Source organism: Gekko japonicus, unplaced genomic scaffold (assembly GCF_001447785.1).
Source record: "Gekko japonicus isolate JY-2015 unplaced genomic scaffold, Gekko_japonicus_V1.1 scaffold1007, whole genome shotgun sequence".
Lineage (NCBI taxonomy): Eukaryota > Metazoa > Chordata > Lepidosauria > Squamata > Gekkonidae > Gekko > Gekko japonicus.
The window spans coordinates 200,996-219,860 of NW_015177038.1; the positions used below are offsets into that span (position 1 = coordinate 200,996).

The 18,865-nt window shown below is 42.5% G+C and overlaps 2 protein-coding genes across 2 annotated transcripts in view; one reads left to right on the top strand and one right to left on the bottom strand.

Annotated features, from left to right (window-relative positions):
- LOC107124501 overlaps positions 1 to 1,330 on the top strand; it is a 56,061-nt gene extending 54,731 nt beyond the window's left edge. Inside the window, exon 20 of the mRNA XM_015427980.1 lies at positions 783 to 1,330. Within this exon, the coding sequence (XP_015283466.1) occupies positions 783 to 1,330 (548 nt within the window). The remainder of the gene's footprint in view (positions 1 to 782) is intronic.
- A 4,090-nt stretch (positions 1,331 to 5,420) lies between these two features.
- RNF113A (ring finger protein 113A) lies at positions 5,421 to 18,524 on the bottom strand. Its single transcript, XM_015428004.1, has 10 exons — positions 18,360 to 18,524; positions 17,385 to 17,461; positions 14,407 to 14,511; positions 13,208 to 13,315; positions 12,746 to 12,855; positions 11,906 to 12,012; positions 11,639 to 11,728; positions 10,379 to 10,472; positions 9,451 to 9,557; positions 5,421 to 5,526 (listed from the first exon to the last, which is right to left on the bottom strand). Exons 1-10 carry the CDS (start codon positions 18,457 to 18,459, stop codon positions 5,456 to 5,458), a joined length of 969 nt encoding a protein of 322 aa, XP_015283490.1. The 5' UTR covers positions 18,460 to 18,524; the 3' UTR covers positions 5,421 to 5,455.
- Between the last annotated feature and the right edge of the window lie 341 nt (positions 18,525 to 18,865).

Here is an 18,865-nt window from a genome sequence, read left to right on the forward strand (position 1 = left end):
AAAAGCTGGTTAAGTAACAGCTACCACTACAGAAATTAAGCAAACTCCAGAGCACAATGGAAGACAGGAGGGCCTGGCGTGATGTGGTCCATGGAGTTGCAAAGAGTCAGACTCGACTGTGCGACTGAACAACAACTGTTACAGAAGCTGAACAGTTAACCCTAACCCTCTATGCACCTGAGGCAAATTAAGGCTGCACATGCTTGTAATTTGCATTTGATTGAAGGAACAGTAGTGGGTGAATAAACCCTTGTGGGGGCATGTTTACAAAATTATGCATGATTTGGATAGCACAGATTTCTTTTTCCCTAACCCTTAACATAATATACTAGGCTGTAACCTCAGAATACTCAAAAGAAAGTAGTTCTCACAGTACATAATTAATCCATGAAGTTTTATCAAAGAAAGTCCATAATAGCTAAATAGATGATGGACATGAAAAGGAATTAGACACATTATTGAAACCCTGATAACAGCTATAAACTGCTATAGTTGAATGGAACCTTCAGGTCAAGAGGCACTGTACTTGTAGCTACCGGTTACTAAGAGTCATATAATAGAGGAGGATTGTTGCCATTATGCCCTGCATATTGGCTTCCTGGAGGTATTTGGGTGGCCACTATTGGAAAAATATCCTGGGGGAAAAGGACCTTTGGCCTGGTCCAATGGAGCTGTACTAGTGAGCTCTACTTCACTCTCATCTAGAAGGTCTGCTGTAATGGGCCTGGGTTCAGTTGAACTGTTGAAATATTCTTCTTCTCTCCATTCTTTCCCTTACATAGTAAAAGTCACCCTTGATCCAGAAACGGCTCACTCCAATCTCAATGTATCTGCTGATCAGAAAATTCTGAGACAGGCACTTGGTGAATCAAAGTTGTATTATCCTCAGCGTTTTAAAGAAGCTTTATGTGTCCTGGGCTGTGAGCGATTTGCTTCAGGAAGACATTACTGGGAGGTGAAGGTAGGAGAGGAGGCATCTTGGGCTGTGGGGGTAGCTAGAGAATCTGTGGATAGGAAGGAAGAACTCAAGCTAAATTCAAAAGAGGGTATATGGGTTGTGAGAAAGGAACCGAAGTACTACCGGACAGAGCCTGCACGTTTAAGTGCAGGTGGCCTCACTTTAAACTCTGATACTCCTGAAACAGTTGGTGTTTTTCTGGACTACAGATTAAAGAGGGTGATGTTCTTTGATGCTATTCAAGGAATGGCTCTGTACACTTTCCATTCATGCTCTTTTACATATGAAAAAATCCGTCCTTTCTTCTGGTTGGGGAAGCCATCATCGAAATGTAAGGCTAAGGAGGAATGTTATATTCAGTTAAGTGCCTGAAATCACGATACCCAAATGTAATCCTGATGATTTCTTAAAAGAGACTTGAGGAGCTGTAATGTACTTCTGCTTTGAAACTAAGAGAACGATCACCTGAATGAGATATTTGGGGTAGGAGTGCATGTTCTCTCAGCAAACTTGTGTTCCTAAACTTGCATTTTGCAATGATGTGATACATAATCCCTTTGCCTTGGATTGTTCCTTGCAAATCCACCCCTTGATGGCCCTCCTTCTGAAGAAGTGAGCAGTGACTCACAAAAGCTCCTACCCTGCCACATATTTTGTTAGTCTTTAATGTGCTCCTGGACTCTTGCTCTTTTCTACTGCTACAGACAGACGAACATGGCTGCCCATCTTGATCTACCTCGCTCAAGACTTGATCTACCTCGCTCAAGACTTAATTTTGATGATCATCTGGGTGGAGGGGACAGGTTCTTTAAGGGGGGGGAGAAGGCAGGGGAGGAACAATGTGGGGAAGGAGAAAAGGGTTAAGAAGCCACTTGAACTGGCCAGTTCTGCTTTGAATATGCTAATCCTGAATTAGGAAACAGAAAAAGTATTGGGGACCAGCGTCTGCTGATGTAATGCCTTCTTGCCCCCTGAGTGGTTTCTCTAGTAAGGAATCTACAAGCAGTGAGACAGAACTGAGAGCCAGCATGTGCTAGGATTTCAGGAAGAAGAGAAGAGATTGGATTTATACCCCACCCCTCACTACCCAAAGGAGTCTCAGAGTGGTTTACAATCTTCTTTCCCTTCCCCTCCCCACAACAGACACCCTGTGAGGCAGGCGGGCCTGAGAGAGCTCTGACAGAAACTGCTCTTTTTCAAGAACAGCTGTGCCAGAACTACGGCTTGCTCAAGGTCATCCAGCCAGGTGCAAGTGGAGGAGTGGGGAAATCAAACCCAGTTCTCCCAGATTAGAGTCCGCGCACTTAACCACTACACCAAACTGGCTCAGGGAGACTGATGCTTAAATCCTCACTCTACCAGAAAGCTCACTGGGTGACCCTGGGCTTGTTATTTACTCTCTCTCTCAGCCAGACCTACCTCACAGGGTTGTTGTGAAGACAAAATGGGGAGGGTAGAGCATTATATGCCAACCTGAGCACCTTAGAGGGGTGGGATTAAAAAAAGTTAGATTTTGCACAGAATCCCAAATTCACTGTTCAAATCCCTGTGCTGGAACTGCTCTACATACATTTGTAAAACCTGACTTTTTTTCTTTTCTATGTACCAAATCTTCCATTTTAGAAATATACCTATTTCCAGTATTCATTCTGTCCTCTCCATACCTGTTGCTCAGACACTTGCACATTTTCTGGTAACTTCCTATCTGCTCTAATTCATTTTTATTGTTGGTCTCTTCTCCTGGACCTAGCATCTTTCTCCTTTTCCAGTTTAGAACATGTTTTGACTCCGCTTCTCATGCAGTTATCTTAACACTGTTCCCTTTATACTGGTTCCGTACCATGTCAGTGTCAACAACTTTCAGCCTCTCCAACTTGTCTTTCCTCCTCTCTACATTACACAGAAATAACTTTCTCTACTCCCATTTGTGCATGTCTACAAGATTTCTTTCTTCATTACTTGCAAAACAGAATTGGAGGGCAGAAACTATCGGAAGAAAGTAGAGTTGTGGCTGCTTGACTCACTTTTACAAATGTGCAGTGCAAGAAATTATAGGGCATGGTATTAACTTCCATCCTGGACTGTCCCCCCCTTGCCAGTCATCTCTGAATAAAGACTGCTTTTCTCCCTTTCAAATGCTACCTGGGTAGAGGTCTCCCATTTCCCCCACAGTCTTATTCTTGTGCCTTTACAATATGCAATGGAGAAATCAATGGTCCAGATACAACTTTCCAGAAGGCCGACATGTCTGAATAGCTTCCATTTTATTAATAAAGAATCTAGTGTTGTATAGCCAGAGGTAAAGCCTGCAGTCCTATGACATGGAAGTAAACCCTAGTGAATTCTTTGATTTAATCCAAATAAACATGTAGTATTGAGCTACTTGCAACGCTCTGTTGGAATGATTCAAATGTTCCTTATGCTAATTCTGTATTTCCAATTTTACTTACAGATAATATAGTGTACCTTGCTGGTTGGAATTAACTGATTTTAAATTTTGTCAACATATGTATTATCATTAAAATGGTATATGAAAACATTTTCAATAAAAAGCTAAAGATCTACCATTAAAATGGTATATGAAAACATTTTCAGTAAAAAGCTGCGTGTACTGTATATTAGCTAGCTGTGTTTAGTGGGGAGAAATGGCACACAGCCTTTAAAGAATCGCATTCAAAATAAAATTAAATGGAGCCACTTTTCTTTATCTGTATCTGAGCCCAAAGTTTTAACATCTGCATACATCAAAGTGTATAGCATTCAGATTTACAGTTCCTGCATGTATAAACACGAATGCTTCCTAGAACATTCCCTTTTATAATGGAAACAAGAAATATTTGCTTATGTTTAAATCTTTTCCCTTCATGGAATTCAATATGGTTTGCACTTCCCAATACTACCTCTCAGGCACCGGTTTGGAGTTTCTAGCCTCTCTGGGATCAGCCATAAGTGTGAAATAGAGGTGAGTGTCATCCGCATACTGGAGATCTTCATATAGATGTTAAACAGCATAGGGGACAAGATGGAACAAGGGACTGAGCAGAACTTTCATGGTACCACGACATGTAGAGTCCAAGTTGGAACAGAAACACAGATTTTTATCTGCAAAGTACTGAGTAAAACAGTGCCAACAGGCCACCAAGCAGCCCATCTCCTTCCCAAGGTCATGTAGCTGCTGCCTCTGAGTCAGAATCTAAGTTGTCACCTATTCTGGATGGGGTTGCACTTGCCTTAAAGGAACAGGTCCATGGTCTGGGGGGTGTTCTTGGACCCAGCCCTACTACTGAGTAAGCAGGTGGCCACTGTGACCAGGAGTGCCTTTTACCAGCTTTAACTGGTTAGCCAGCTTGAGGCCTTTCCTAGGCAAAAAAGATCTGGCCACTGTGGTGTGCATCCTGGCAACATCTAGATTAGGCTACTGTGGTGTGCTCTACAGGTGGCTGTCCTTGAAAGTGTCCCCAAAAGTCGAGTGGTGCAGAATGCTGTATCCAGTGTCTGGAGTGGATTGTAGGGACTGTATTATTCCAGTCTTGGCCCATCTGCAATGGCTTGTAGTATCTGTTCACAGTTCAAAATGCTGGTGTTGATTTGAGACCTATACCCTAAGGACCCCTACTCCCTTATTAACTTGCCTAACCACTACAGTTATCTTCTGAGGCCCTGTTTTGGGTGCCCCTGATTTCTGAGATTAGGTGGGTGGCCTCCTTGATCATGGCACCAAAGCTTGGGAACTCTTGCTCCGGAGACTAACGTGTCTGGCAGCAGTGGATGAAAATACTGGTTTTGTTTGGTGTTCCTTCAGTGAACCCTCCTTTTTGCTCAATGTTTTAATTTTTGTTTTTATATTTTTGTATGCCTGCATGCATGCTGCGGTGGCTCAAGTGGTTAAGATGCTGAACTGCAGGCTGTGGAAGGTCAGTAGTTCAGCGGTTCAAGACCCGGGTGCCGCAAGACAGGGTGAGCTCCTGTCTCTAGTTCCAGCTCCTGCCAACCTAGCAGTTCGAAAGCAAGAAATTGCAAGTAGATAAATAGGGACCACTTCGGTGGGAAGGTAACAGCATTCCGTGCGCCTTGGTGTTTAGTCATGCTGGCCACATGACCACGGAAACGTCTTCGGACAGCGCTGGCTCTTCGGCTTTGAAACGGAGATGAGCACCGCAACCCTAGAGTCGGATTCGACTGGCTTTCGAGCAAGGGAACCTTTACCTTTATGCATGCTCTGGTTTTAATAGCTTGTAAGATATGAATTTATTACACATTTTGAATTTGTCAGCCACCTTGGAAGCCCTCAAAAGGCAGAAAGGCAAGGGTATAAAATTTATAAAATAGATGAGCATTGTGTGGAAGAGGAGGAAGTGAGTCTTTACCTGCAGAGCCTCACTTCATATGGAAGCACAAACCAGTAGAAGCCAGTTTGCTTTTCTATAAACATTTATTTAAATTACAAAACAAGCTTGTCAGGAAGGGATCGGAGGCAGTGATGAAAGCCGAGGGATGCTATTCTGGTTCTTCCTCAGCCTCTCGGGCTCCCTCTTCAACCCTGTGCTTCTCCAGCTTTGCTATTAGCTCTAGAAAGCGAGAAGACAAAACAGAGGTGAAGCTGCGTGCTTCATAACATCAACATAACATCCACATACAAGAACTTCTCTCATTTGCAGACAGTCCTTATGGGCAGAGTTCCCTCTCAAGAGGATGAAACAAAATAATCAGAGATCCTACATGTCAGAGAACACAACTCTTAAGTATGCCTCTAATGTGACGGCAGGTTCTCTTGCAGCTCTGCAGGCCTTAATCGGGCTTCTCTTTATTCATAACAACACCTTTTCAGCTTGACGAGCAGAAACACATTTAAGGTGGTACAGGGGTGCAATTCACAGCAGGATTCTCCAGTTTCCCAACACACTTTCTTGAGGGAGAAACAGCCTACTCTGAAAAAATATAGGAGCTTGGGAACTTCTTTGGAGGTGGATCTTCCTGTTAAGAGGAACAGAGACCTGCAAAACCTTCTGAGGCACAAGGTGCTTTTAAGAGAAGGAAAAAAGAATTATGAAATCTGGTTTGAGGTGAAAAGTCCCTTCTGAAAGGACCAATAAGGATGGGGCAGCAGCATAGAAAAGGCCATTGCAGAATGTATACTGCTCCATCCTACCTAGGAGTTTCTGTCATCGCTTAGACTGGTTAATTTACAACACAGCAGACTGCATTCCAAGAGAGAATTTTCTCCTTTTAAAAAAACAGCAGTAGAAAAAGAAATCTGGCATCTGGTACCACCCAAAAGTAGTCCTACTAACCATCTGACCTTGCCACCCACTTTTCCATCGGGGACGGGGGGGGGGGGGTGTTTGCAGCTGTTCACCAAGAGTGATAATGTACTGCTATCCTCATTAACTTATGAAGCAAAAAAAAATTAAAGAATTTACCTGTCACTTAGTTCAATGTTCTTATAAAAATAATTAGCCCTTTCACCAGAATTCAACACAACTTGCCTAAACCCATGCATAAACCAATCGTTTGTACACAAGCTGTGTGTCTGTTTAGTTGAGGAACGTATTAATATATAACAATAAAAGGATCCATCTGCCTGTCTATGGCAGGCATGACTCTGAAAATAAGGTGTCTCAGAACTGGCTGCCAGCTTCAGAATGATCCGAGGGTGTTGCAGGGCCAAACGTGAAAGAAACCGGAATATCCTGGCCCACACAATCCTCACACACACTTTTTGTATTGGAAGTTATGATGGTCTGTGGCAGGCATAACTCATCCGAAACTAAAGCTAGGAGCCCCAAAACTGGATGATGATGTGAGTTGCTGTGCCCAGAACAAAAGGAATCAGAACATCCTGGCCAGGTCATTGCCAGACCCTCGCCCCCTGTTATTTGCACTGAAGGTAACGGTTGAGTGTTGCGGGGGTTAACTACTCAGAAAAGAAAACTTGGAATCTCAAAACTGGCCACATGCCTCAGGATGGTAGAGGGACTTGCAGTGCCCAAAATGAAGGGAATTGGACCATCCTGGCACAGATTAGCTCTACAACATGCATTTGTTATCTTGCAATGGAAGCAAAGGTTTACTTGAAGCCAAGAAAGTGCCAGGAGCACAGACAGGGTGGGTGGAAAATACCCCCTCTAAAAAAGCACAGGGAATTTAACTGCTTCCCTGACCTATCATAGCCTGTGTAGTTTAGTGGATTGAATGTTAGACTAGGATCAAGGAGATCCAGGTTCGAATCCCCACTCCGCCACAGAAGGTTGCTAGGGTCCTTGGGCCAGGCACACATTCTCAGCCAGACCTACCTCACAGGGTTGATGCGTAAATAAAATGGAGGACTGGAGAGTTATGTAAGTCCCACTGTATCCCCCATTGGGGAGAAAGGCAGCACAGACAGGGATGGCAGAAAGTATGTCCTTATTTACAAACCAAAGGGGATTTAACAGCCTCCCTGAGCTATGTGTGGTTTAGTGGGTAGAGTTTGACTAGGATCTAGGAGGCCCAGGTTTTAATCTCCACTCTGCCAATGAAAAGTTGTTGGCTGACCATGGGCCAGGCACACATTCTCAACCTAACCTACCTCACAAGGTTGTGAGGGTAACATGGAGGAGACAACAATGTAAGCTATTTTGGTTCACCCCTGAGGAGAAAGTGGGGTATGACATTTGTTATAATCTCTTTTTATCTACACTTTGTCCAGAAAGGACCATCTCTGAAGTGGTTGCTTCATCTGGTAAGGCTGCACCTCTTTTTGGCATGAGGCGGAGCTACAGCTGTCAACTCCGGGTTGGGAAATTCCTGGAGATTTGGGTGTGGATCCGAAGTAGGGCAAAGTCTGGGGAGAGGAGGGACCTCTGCCATAAAGTCCACCCTCCAAAGGAGCCATTTTCTCCAGGGGAACTGATCTCTGTAGTATGAAGATCAGGTGTCATTCCAGGAGAGCTTCAGACCCCACAGAGGATGGCAACCCTAGGCACAGCTGCTCATTCAGTATTCAAACTACTGTTAAATATTGTGAGCAGAGCAAGCTGGCACACCCCTAGTTATAAATCAAACATGTCTTCAGTATATGTTTTTATTATGTATTTTATGTTTTAATTATGGCATGACTAATTACCTTGCCCTTGTTAGCCGCCCTGAGCCCATCGGGGAGGGCGGGATACAAATATGAAAAATAAAATAAATGAATAAATAAATAAATGTATCTTTCTGACTAGCATTTCAGCTACAGACTGACTTGGGCTTGGGAACAGTTGTAGAACTTCCTTGGTTAGGGGAAAAATCATGCATTTTTCTCTTCTATGGAGCTCTGTCCAGAAATGCAATGGCCTCTCCTGTCAGACAGGTTAGGTGCACTCTGCTAACTGCACATTCATGCAGACTAAATGCTCAAACAATAGTTGCAGCCTTTCCAATGGCAAAAAAAAAATCTACAGTGCTTCCTTCTCCCAGCCTGTGAGCTCATAAAAGCTAGCATGAGAAAGGCTTAATGACTGTCCAAAATCAAGCCATCCATCTCAAAACGCTGCCTTTCCAGCTATGATTTGGGAAGACAATGAACCCTGAGGCAAGCCAGTAAGCGCTGACTTTTTTATCGTGAAATATATATGAGAACAAGGCAAACAAAGAATCCTTCCTGAAAATACAAAGTACAGCTTGGGTTGAATCCAGACAATTTTGTTAACAGAAAGGGTATAATTTTGTTGCTTCTCCTTCTCCTATTGCAGACCACAAATTTCACCTTCATGCTGTTTCCAGGGGCACCAGTGTCTCAGGAGCAGCATTTCAGGGGCATCTTGGACTGCGATGGGCTGGGGAGGTGAGGAAGTCCTGCTCCACAAACAGAAATCCCTTCCATCAGCAGAGATTTACAGCTGGATCCAAGCCAATATTTTTACAGCCCCATCTGAGAAAGATTCCATGCTGTCTCTGTTAAAATGGGTATCTCAACAGAGAGTTCCTTGGATTAACTTTAACAGAATTGTTTCTTTGACAACTTCTTCACATCCTGCCCAAATGTGTTAGTTTCAACAGTTTATTTTCTATGTTTGTGAGAATCAGTCCTTGGCCAGATGAGGGTTGAAAGACTTCCCTACTTCTGTGATTTTCATTCTGGCTGTTCTTAGTACCTATGCTACAAATGTCATATCTATTTTCTGTCGGCTCCAAAGGGACCAAGGATTACACCACTAGGTCAAATGCTAACCTAGAACTTGGAATGAACAGTGAGAACTGGCCTTTGTTTCCAACATCTGCTACTATCCTAATACATTATTTCTAAACTGGCATTAAGTAAAATCTATATATCACTTTCTATGAAGGTTTAGATTAGAAACAATAATAGTAGAACCTATCCACTACAACTGCTCAGTTTCCCCCCCTACATAACCATCTTATTTTGAAAGCTCATTAACCATCCAAACAGAAATCTCATATAATACAGAGAAGCTACATCCCAGTTAAGCACAGGATGCACCCAGTGAATCCTCTACAGGCCCCAGTACCTTTGGCTGGATTGAAGACACCATTGGTTTGCTTGTCACACACATAACATCGCTGGGACTTGCGATAATGTTGTAAGGCACAACTCTCACAAAAATAGTGTTTACACCTGAAAAGAGCAGAAGGACAAGCAGCTTCATTAGATCTCTAGCAGAGGAGCGAAGGGCAGCTTTAAACTGTCACACATTCAAGCAATCACACTACTGACCAGTTTGGAGGAATGGGGGGGACAGGATGTCAATTTTCAAGAAGCTGAACTCATTTCTCAATACCAAATTCTGTGATTTTCTCCACATGTAAAATACTGCAGCTACATGAGAACATATGTAAGGCCTTATACTGACCTGGATCATGGGTCTACTTAGGTAAGTACTGTCTACACCAGCTGGCAGTGACTCTTCATCCACAGAAAGGCCTTTCCCAACACCTGCTACCTGACTTAAGGGACTTAACACTGAATTTTTTGCATGCAGTGTATGTGCTCCAAAGCTGATATGTGACCCCTCCATAAACCTGCAGCTACATGAGAACATATGTAAGGCTTTATACTGAACTGGATCATGGGTCTACTTAGGTAAGTACACACACCGGCTGGCAGTGACTCTTTATGGGTTCATCCACAGAAAGGCCTTTCCCAAAACCTGCTACCTGACTTAAGGGACTTAACACTGAATTTTTTGCATGCAGTGTATGTGCTCCACAGCTGAGATGTGACCCCTCCATAAACATATGTATCATGGAGTACATCCAGCCCAGGCTAAGCCTGAAATGGTGTATCGTGACCCCTCCATAAACATATGTATCATGTAAGCCTGAAATGTGTACCACAGTGATATATTTCACCACCACTTCCATGCACACAAAGTCCACATAGTTCAGTTTTTGAAGCCCCAAATTCTGGAAGAAAGGAGAAGTCCCCAGCTATCTTACTTGGTCACAACTGGATTCTTGAAGGAGCCTCTACATATGAAACACTTGAATGGCAGTTCCTCATCATCATCACTCACTTCATAGTTTTCATCATCTAAACAAGACAAGAGTTCTCTAATTACTGCTGCCACCCATAATGGGATTTAACCTAATTTTGTCTCACAGGGGAGAAAACTGTTTTATGCCAACAATAAATGACCATCACTATCAAGTCAAGACATCTCTGAAATCAATACTACAACAATATTAGGTTTAATTAATTACAGAAAAACAAGTTACTGTTTTTCTAAATTAATTAATCAACTGAAAACTTCACTGAACTTTAAAAATGCTGAATACTGAAGTTTCAAAAACAGCCCTTTTAACTGATGTTGTCTTGTCCTTAACCCAGTGCTTTACCAATGCAGCCCAGTGCTGCAAATGCAACCAAATGCATCATCATTAAAGTTAATACTGTCAACTACAGTATTTACAGTTCCTATAAGTTTTAGGCCATGTACAGATCCGATAAGCACATCCCTACTTTCTTTTTTTAAGATATATTTTTATTTTTTAGAAAACAAAGTCAAGATGTAAAGGGGATACAGAAACGAAAAAAGGGGTTGCATATCGCAATTATGTATATTAAAAATAATTATGTAATACAGGGTGTGTGAAACAAAAAGCACTTCTCCCCAACAGCCCCTTCATTATAATTTTTAAAACACTATCTATAAAAATACAAAGTACTTATTTCTGTTGGGGTACATTTATAGTCAACATTTTGGATTTCAAATTCCATAACTAATCTGTTTTACAACTACATTATTGGTTTCATCTTTACTACATATTTGGTATTGTATATTTTTGTCACCTCTCCAGGGCTCTTTTTGTAGAAAAAGCCCAGCAGGAACTCATTAGCATAATAGGCCACACCCAACAACAAAAACTCATTAGCATATTAGGCCACACCCTGACCACACCACTCATTAGCACATTAGGCCACACACCCCTAATGTAGCCAATCCTAATGAGTTTCAGCTATTGGGTGTGACCTATTATGCTAATGAGTTCCTGCTGGGTGTGGCCAACTCAGGAGCCAGCCGGAACTCCGTTCCTGTGCGTTCCTGCCCAAAAATAGCCCTGCCTCTACCTACTCACTGTAACTTGACAATACATGATATACCAGAGTATCACATTCCTATTCTTTTGTTCAGTTTGAGTAAGATGCTTGTGTAGCATCAGAACTGCCACAAGCAAGAGAAAAGAGATTGCTCATACCATTAACACCGTAGCGTCCTTCATCCAGCTCCCGTTCAATTTGCCAGCCATGTTTATAATCTGACCTGTCGTGGAGAAATTTACAGCTGTCTATAAGAAAAGCAAAAGAGATAAAAGTGTGAGTGTTTGCATTCACCCCCCTGGACCGTTTCCTTCCTGCTGCTAACAAATTCACAGAGCTACATCTCTCTACACAGGCATTCTCCTGTTAAGAGTGCAGCATGGTGTCGATCTGTGGTCAGGAAAGCAGATGAAAAAGATGTTCACCTCCAAAGCCACAAAACCCAGTTTCCTTGTAGTCTTTACAGATGTCAGGCTGGTAGTCCCACCGCACAGTGGCTCTGAGATGTTCCGGAGCTCTTATGGGTCCTTTTCTGAAATAAGGAATAGAAAACAGTTTCTGAGGTGCTAGGCAAAGGGAGAGGATAAAACCTGATGAAGGAGCAGCAAGTATGGAGGCAGAATAAGGACAGATGGTAGTAAGGCACAAGGAAGGTTACAACAGCTCCAAAGCAGAGAAAGAGAAGTGACTTCACAAGTGATTGGAAGACATCTCCTTTTTTTTAATGCAGAACTATCACAAAAGCTCTGTTTTTCCATCATGGTATCTATTGGCAGTAAGTCCCAAAATACACCAGACACTCAAAATACACTTCCTAGAGTAGTGTTTTATTGATTTACATGAATTCAACTCCCCACTCAGTCTAACCTACTTCTCAGGCTAGTTATGAGGATAAAATGGGGAGGAGGAAAACCATGCCCTGACATCCTTGGGTGACATGAAAATATGCTAGATTATAGTCTTCCAAAATAACAATTAAAAAGGTGATCACTCAGCCACTACTTCCTGGAGCTCATTCCTATATTAGAAAACCCAGAATGCCTCAGCACCTGACAAGACGTGGAATAAAAGAAGGACTTTTCAGCAACCCTACAGTCCACTTCGATATAGAACTGCTAAAACACCTGAAAGCATTCTGCAGACTGACCTTCCCAAGGCATGAACACATCCGCAGAGATGGTGACATCCTGTTGGTAACAGCAACAGCTGCCCTTGCTTCCCCCCCACTCCCCGCCCGAGAGAACCTCCAGGTTTTCCTGCCTTACCTTACCATGCCTGAGGAGGCGTTTCCCATGGATGTATCTTTTGGCTTCACATACTTTTGATAATTATTGATTCCACGGTAAATCTTATCGTCTTCCTTTCCTCTGAGCTCCTAAAACAGAGTAAGAGCGGAAAGAACAAATTTGTCAGCAATGCAGCTTAACTGATACCGGGTCCACACAAAACTGAGACCAGAGAGGCAAGCACGGAGTACAGCCATGAACCTCATGAAGACTAAATGAAAGGCTGAGCTGGCTACACCAAAAAGGAAGAGAAGTCAGTGAAAGGAACAAGGGAAGGCTGGGTGTGGAACAAGAAAGAATCCTAACTGAAGAATTCAGGAGAAACATGAATGGGAGGGTCAAAAAGAAAGCAGTGAAGAACTTGCCATAAGGGAAGAAATGAGAACAGCTACATTATTTATTAAGAAAATGTATCTGCTACTTTTCCAGAGACGCGCTTACCTCTTGGATTTGCTGACTACGTTCAAAGATGGCTTGAGCGTCTTTCTCCTTCTCTGTGTCCAGTTCATAAACGGCTGTTGCCCCCATGTCCTCTGGACCCACTGGTTTCTGAAATACATAAAGTGCACTGATAGGTCAGAAAAGGACGGCAAATATTATTAAGCAAGCAGAATGCTGACATTGGAATCACCAGCCCAAAGCATATCAAGCGACCAAAATGACACCGCTTCCCTCTAAAGCAGGGGTGTTGAACTCATTTGTTATGACAGCTGGATATGAAATAATTGGACTTTGTCGGGCTGGGCCATGTGTGTCATAAAATGTAATGCCAGGTAGCAGAGATATAAACTTTATAAAGGAAACAGACAGACATAATTAAAGATATTATAGCAGCTATTCCATTGCAGCCCCACATTAGGAAGGTGTGTGTGTTAAAACTAATATTTCTCTGCAAAACTGAAGTTCCTTGACTTTATTGAACTCTATATTTTAACTGTGGTTAGTCCCAAACCTTCCCCCCACCCTAAAAATATAAACTACAAATATAAATGCTCTGAGCCTAGGACCCAGGGCAAGAACATGAAATGGCTGAGCATTGCAAGCTTCCCCCCGCTCCCTTCCAGGTCTACTCAGAGTGGCAGTGGATCTCCAGGGTCTCAGGGTTTTCTTTGCAGGGTGGCTTGAGATAATAATTTCAGCTGTCCTCTTCAGCACTTGATCTGCTATTATTCCACTGGAGCTCCACATTAGGAAGGGGTGTGTGTTAAAACCAATATTTCTCTGCAAAACTGGAGTCCCTTGACTTTCCAAAACTCTATATTTTAACCCTGGCTGGTCCCAAACCTCCCCCCCCCGCACCCTTAAAACGTGCCTGCCTAAATTGGAAAGGTGGGGAAATAGTGGGATTTTGCAAAGCAAATTTTTAAATAAAAAAGAAGCACAGCAATCACAGCAGAAGGAACCTCCCCAGCTCCTACCTGTGAGGAGGACTATGGAGGCTAGGAGTGGTAGCTGGGAAGTTTGGCAGCCCTGCCCTCTGCTCTTTATACTCCAAGGCAGCTCAAGCTCAGAACAGCAAGGATGGGCAGGGGAGGGGGGAGAGAAGAGAGCCCCACTCCCAGGCTGGATTAAAGGGCTGGACAGGCCGATTCCGGCCCACACGCCATAGGTTTGACACCCCTGCTCTAAAGCACCCATACCGCAGATCTTGTAGACTTGTATGTGACTCCCACTCCTTCAGATTTGGTCTCATCCTCACTGCTGCTTGATCCATAGGAGGTCTTGTCCTTTACAATTCTTTTGGTCTGAAAGACAGGGGAAATTAAGGGAAGGAGATGTTAGACCACTTTGCATGTTCATCCCCAGGGCCATACAACATTCAGTGAAAAAGGAGCTTCTGAGATTTGGTGCGGTGAGAACAGTCACACCAGGATGCTCTCCCATGTGATGGCTGGATTTTTGGTTCTTCTAAATGGGTTTGGGGGTTCCCAAACTCCAATGAGCTCCACGAAGAGGAGCTCATTGCAAGTGGCTTCACTTGGACTCCCCCACAAGCAGCAGCAAGTGGGTGGGAGCCCTAGATCGCCCCACGGCAAGAGTCGTTTGAGAGCGCCCTTGTCAGACATGGGTGCGCAACTGTGACTACCCAGGCAAAGGGGAAAAAGTTTTACACCTCATCCATACCATCGATGAAGAACAACACCGTGAGTACAATTAAACGCAACAACATCAGAGAATCACCTACTCATCGATACTTTCTCTAACATCAGAGAATCACCTACTCATCGATATGCCCTTTTAAAGTTTAAAGAGGCAAAGGAAGGGAGGGGTGAAGAACTTTCTCCCTCCCCTCTCCTTCCTCCTAAAAATGGCTAGGAAAAGATCTTAAAGCAACTTTCTCTTTTTAAAATTGTTTCTGGGCCAAAAAAGCAAAGGAAAGGCTATTGTCTGAGATTATAATATCACCTAATGAAATAAAACATTTGAGAAAAAATGGTTTTATTTCACTTTGGGCTTGATTGAAGCAGTAACAATTTTTTTTCTCTTGAAATTATAAGCAAAGCATTTGGAAATACATGAATAATCTTGTAAAGGATTATAATTAACTCCACTCTAATAAGGATTATAACTATACTTCTATAAACGGATTACAAATACTTTACTGCTTAAAAGGAAAAAGAAGAATTGGATCTTACTTCGAATTTATTATATGCCATATTCCCATAACATTTTATTTTTTTTGTTGAAACCACAAAAATTTACTGTGTATTGTTTGTACTGCACTGTATTTTAAATAACAGTGTACTTTCTAGAAACCACAACAATTCACTGTTTTGACTCTATTTTATTGTATTCTAGAAAACTGATTAGACTCTTGGCTTATGTTGGAAGCATTTCTGTTTTTAATATGACTACAACATCTATTGTTTTGTAAACACTAGAAGTGGTGTGACTACAAGGCTTTGCAGAAAAAATAACTTCAGAGATTTTCCCCCCTAACACATTGTTTTAAAAATGGATGGCATGGATACATTTCAAAAGGTGCCAGGAATTACATCCTCAGTTATAATGAATCCTTTAGATATTAAATTATCGTATGTTTCCTTAGAGAAAGAGGAAGGAACTTCAGAAACAATGGAAAGAAGTTATACAAAATTCTGTGTATATACAAGATATAGAGGAAACCTATAATCAAACTGATATGATTTACAGAATGGACTTTGCACCTACAAAGAGAAACAAAAGCTTCAAAGATGTGTACTTGAGCTCTTATAAAAGAAACATAAGCAATGAAATCTTCAAGGCAGGGATTCTTACATCACTTCAGAGAGAAGAAAAAGAACTTGTGGAATTTCAAATCATCTCATAAATTGAGTACAGATGGCTAACACTGGAAGACACCTTCTACACTTACAAGGGAAAAAGACATAGAAGCATGACTCTAAAACTTAAGAGGAGAAACCAGAAAATGAAGAAGAGGATGAAGTGCTACAAAAAAAGACTAAAAATTGTTGAGGGAAACTGTGAGAATCAAAGTGGAATAAGATTCCATAAATGGACTGAAAAGTATAATGAAGCATTAAGTTAAAGTCTAATCCAGAAGAAAATATGACTTTTAGACGTTAAATATAGTTAATTAAAGAATATAACAAAATGCTTAGACAAAGTCTGATTTAGTAGTAAATAATAAGTTAATACGTGCAAAAGATCACAAGATAATATAAGGTGAAAACATAAATAATATAAGGTGAAAACATTAAATGTATTTAGATAATGTATGAGGTAGTTTAGCATCATCATTACTGTGATGTATTTTAAATATTTTTAATGTTTTGTATTGTTTTATTGTATTATCTTGCAATATACTTTGTAAGCTGCCCTGAGCCTCCGGGGAGGGCGGGATAGAAATATAAATAATAAATAAATAATAAATAAAACAGTGATGTAGAATGGAATACCCCAATTTTATGTATGTTTGTGTGGAAAATAAAATTATAAACTTTAAAAAATCAATGAAAAATATTTAATATTTTAACTCTTAATGAAAGTCACCCTAAGCCTGCCTTGGCGGGGAGAGCGGGATAGAAATAGAATTAAATAAATAAATAAATAAAAATCAGAGCCAGCTTCAGTTCTGTAAGTGCAAAAACAGAAATACTCATGACATGAACAACAAGGTTGCTATGAAAAAGGACAAGATAGTGTTGTAGTTTTGCAACTTAAAGCCCTTACACAAATAGTGAATACTAAGTTTAAAATCAAGTCCCTTAGGGCAAGGCTGGAGAAATTCCAAGCAAATAAAAACCATATGCTGTGAGCAATGCTCCCTCTAAGCGGTGGAGTCTTGTGAGCAAAAATCCTACTTTGTGAGCTCCTGGCATTAAGGCTCTGAGCGAGCCATTTGGCTGCTGCATCCATTAGTTTGCTCTGGAGCCCTCCTTCCTGAGCCGAGACAAAAAGGTGTGAGCCAGAGGCTAAAAAACTGTGAGCTAGCTCACACTGACTCAGCTTAGAGGGAACACTGGCTGTAAGCCCCCCCCCCATGCAATCCTACCATTTCCATACAGAGCTTGTACCCACACTTCTAAGACTCCAGTAACATTAAGGGACTTGTAACACCTAAAAATCTCCTGTCTCCAGGACATTCCACCTATCCAGTCTGTGTTGTATGCATCACCTTCTGAATCATCGGATTGGAAATTTCCTTGCGCCTCTCCTTCCTGACCACAGTGCTGCCTTCATCACCACTGTTGCCTGTTGAGTAGGAGGAAGACAACCATTGTCAAAGCTGGCACATACAAAAAGGGATGGCACACTGGCATGTTGTTACTCTCCATTTGGCTAAAAAACCCACCCGCGCAGCTAATTCTTGCATGAAAAAGATGAGTCACTTTATCCAGTCATGCTTTACTTCTCACAGAAAAAGAGAACATTCCCCTCAAGAAGACTCATGTTTAGTGAAGACACCTGAGAATGTCCTAGTGCTTCTCTCCTCTACTTTCCAGTTTAGAGCATCCTCTTTGCAAAGTGATCCTGAGACACAGACTTTATTCTGGAAGTTCCTCTACTTTCCAGTTTAGAGCATCCTCCTGAGACACAGACTTTATTCTGGAAATTTTCATATAAACCTACAGCTCTGGAGTCAAGGCACAAAGGATCGGTCAGTAGGTGATGTGCAAGATCTCTGCCTGAGACCCTGGAGACCCACTGCCAGTCTAAGTAGATAATACTGACCTTGATGCAACTAAGGTTTGATTCAGTATAAGACAGCTTCATGTGTTCATCATACTGCATCAAAGTTCTGTGACAGATGCCCCAGCAAAAGCTGCCACCCTGAGGAGTATATGTGTGTGTTCAAAACCATCCAGACGTCCACCGACGGACTTATCATCCTAGTGTTTTAAAACAAAAAACCAGCAGAACGTCCCTAGTTCGGTTGTAACAACCGTTTAGCTCACTACCACAATTACTCCCCACCTTCTGATCGTGGACCAGCCCGCTCCTATGGCGACAGCCTGGCATCTGCAGCCAGTCTCTTGAGATACTCAGCCCTACTCAGCCTCCCTCCCCTACCCACCTCTGTTCGCCCACCCCGAAGCCCCAAGGGGCGGCGGCGGCGGCAGACTAGCTGTTGGCCGAGCCCCTCACTCACCGGACTCCTGGTCGCTTCCTGGCCTCTTGCGCTGACCCCTCCCGGTCGCGGGGCGACGCTTCTTGAAAAGGAAACTACAAACTGGCTGGGACTCCGCCATGTTGATCGGCTTTGCGAAAACGGGGAAAGCTTCGACTCTTTCCGGGATCCACAAAGGAAGTGCTTTACCATAGATGCAGAAAGGGTAGAGCGACACCCGACAGCACCGAGAAATCGGTAATTCTACGCAAGGGTGTGTGCGTGTGTACGTAAAGAAGCAGGTGCGTGCGCACACCCCTCCCTTTACAGATATATTGGTCTATATACATGTAGCACCTTTTACTTTTAGTTGGCAACCCTAGGACCTGGCAACCCGGGGTGGGGACTTTTGTTGCACAATATTTTTACATGTAACCACAGCCAGGAAAGGAGCGAGGAATTTCAAATCATGCCACCGACTCTTCCTTTGAAGTGCATGAAAAATCCTTTGGCTCCCCATGGTGGCTAGGCTAGCGCTGTGATTGTGT

Excerpts from the sequence above, each read along its gene's own strand:
- RNF113A (XM_015428004.1), bottom strand. The coding sequence starts at position 18,459 with ATGGCGGAGTCCCAGCCAGTTTGTAGTTTCCTTTTCAAGAAGCGTCGC. Across the intron at positions 9,558-10,378 it reads AAGAATCCAGTTGTGACCAA|GTGTAAACACTATTTTTGTG; the intron begins GTAAGATAGCTG and ends TGCTCTTTTCAG. Across the intron at positions 5,527-9,450 it reads TGTCTTCAATCCAGCCAAAG|AGCTAATAGCAAAGCTGGAG; the intron begins GTACTGGGGCCT and ends CTCGCTTTCTAG.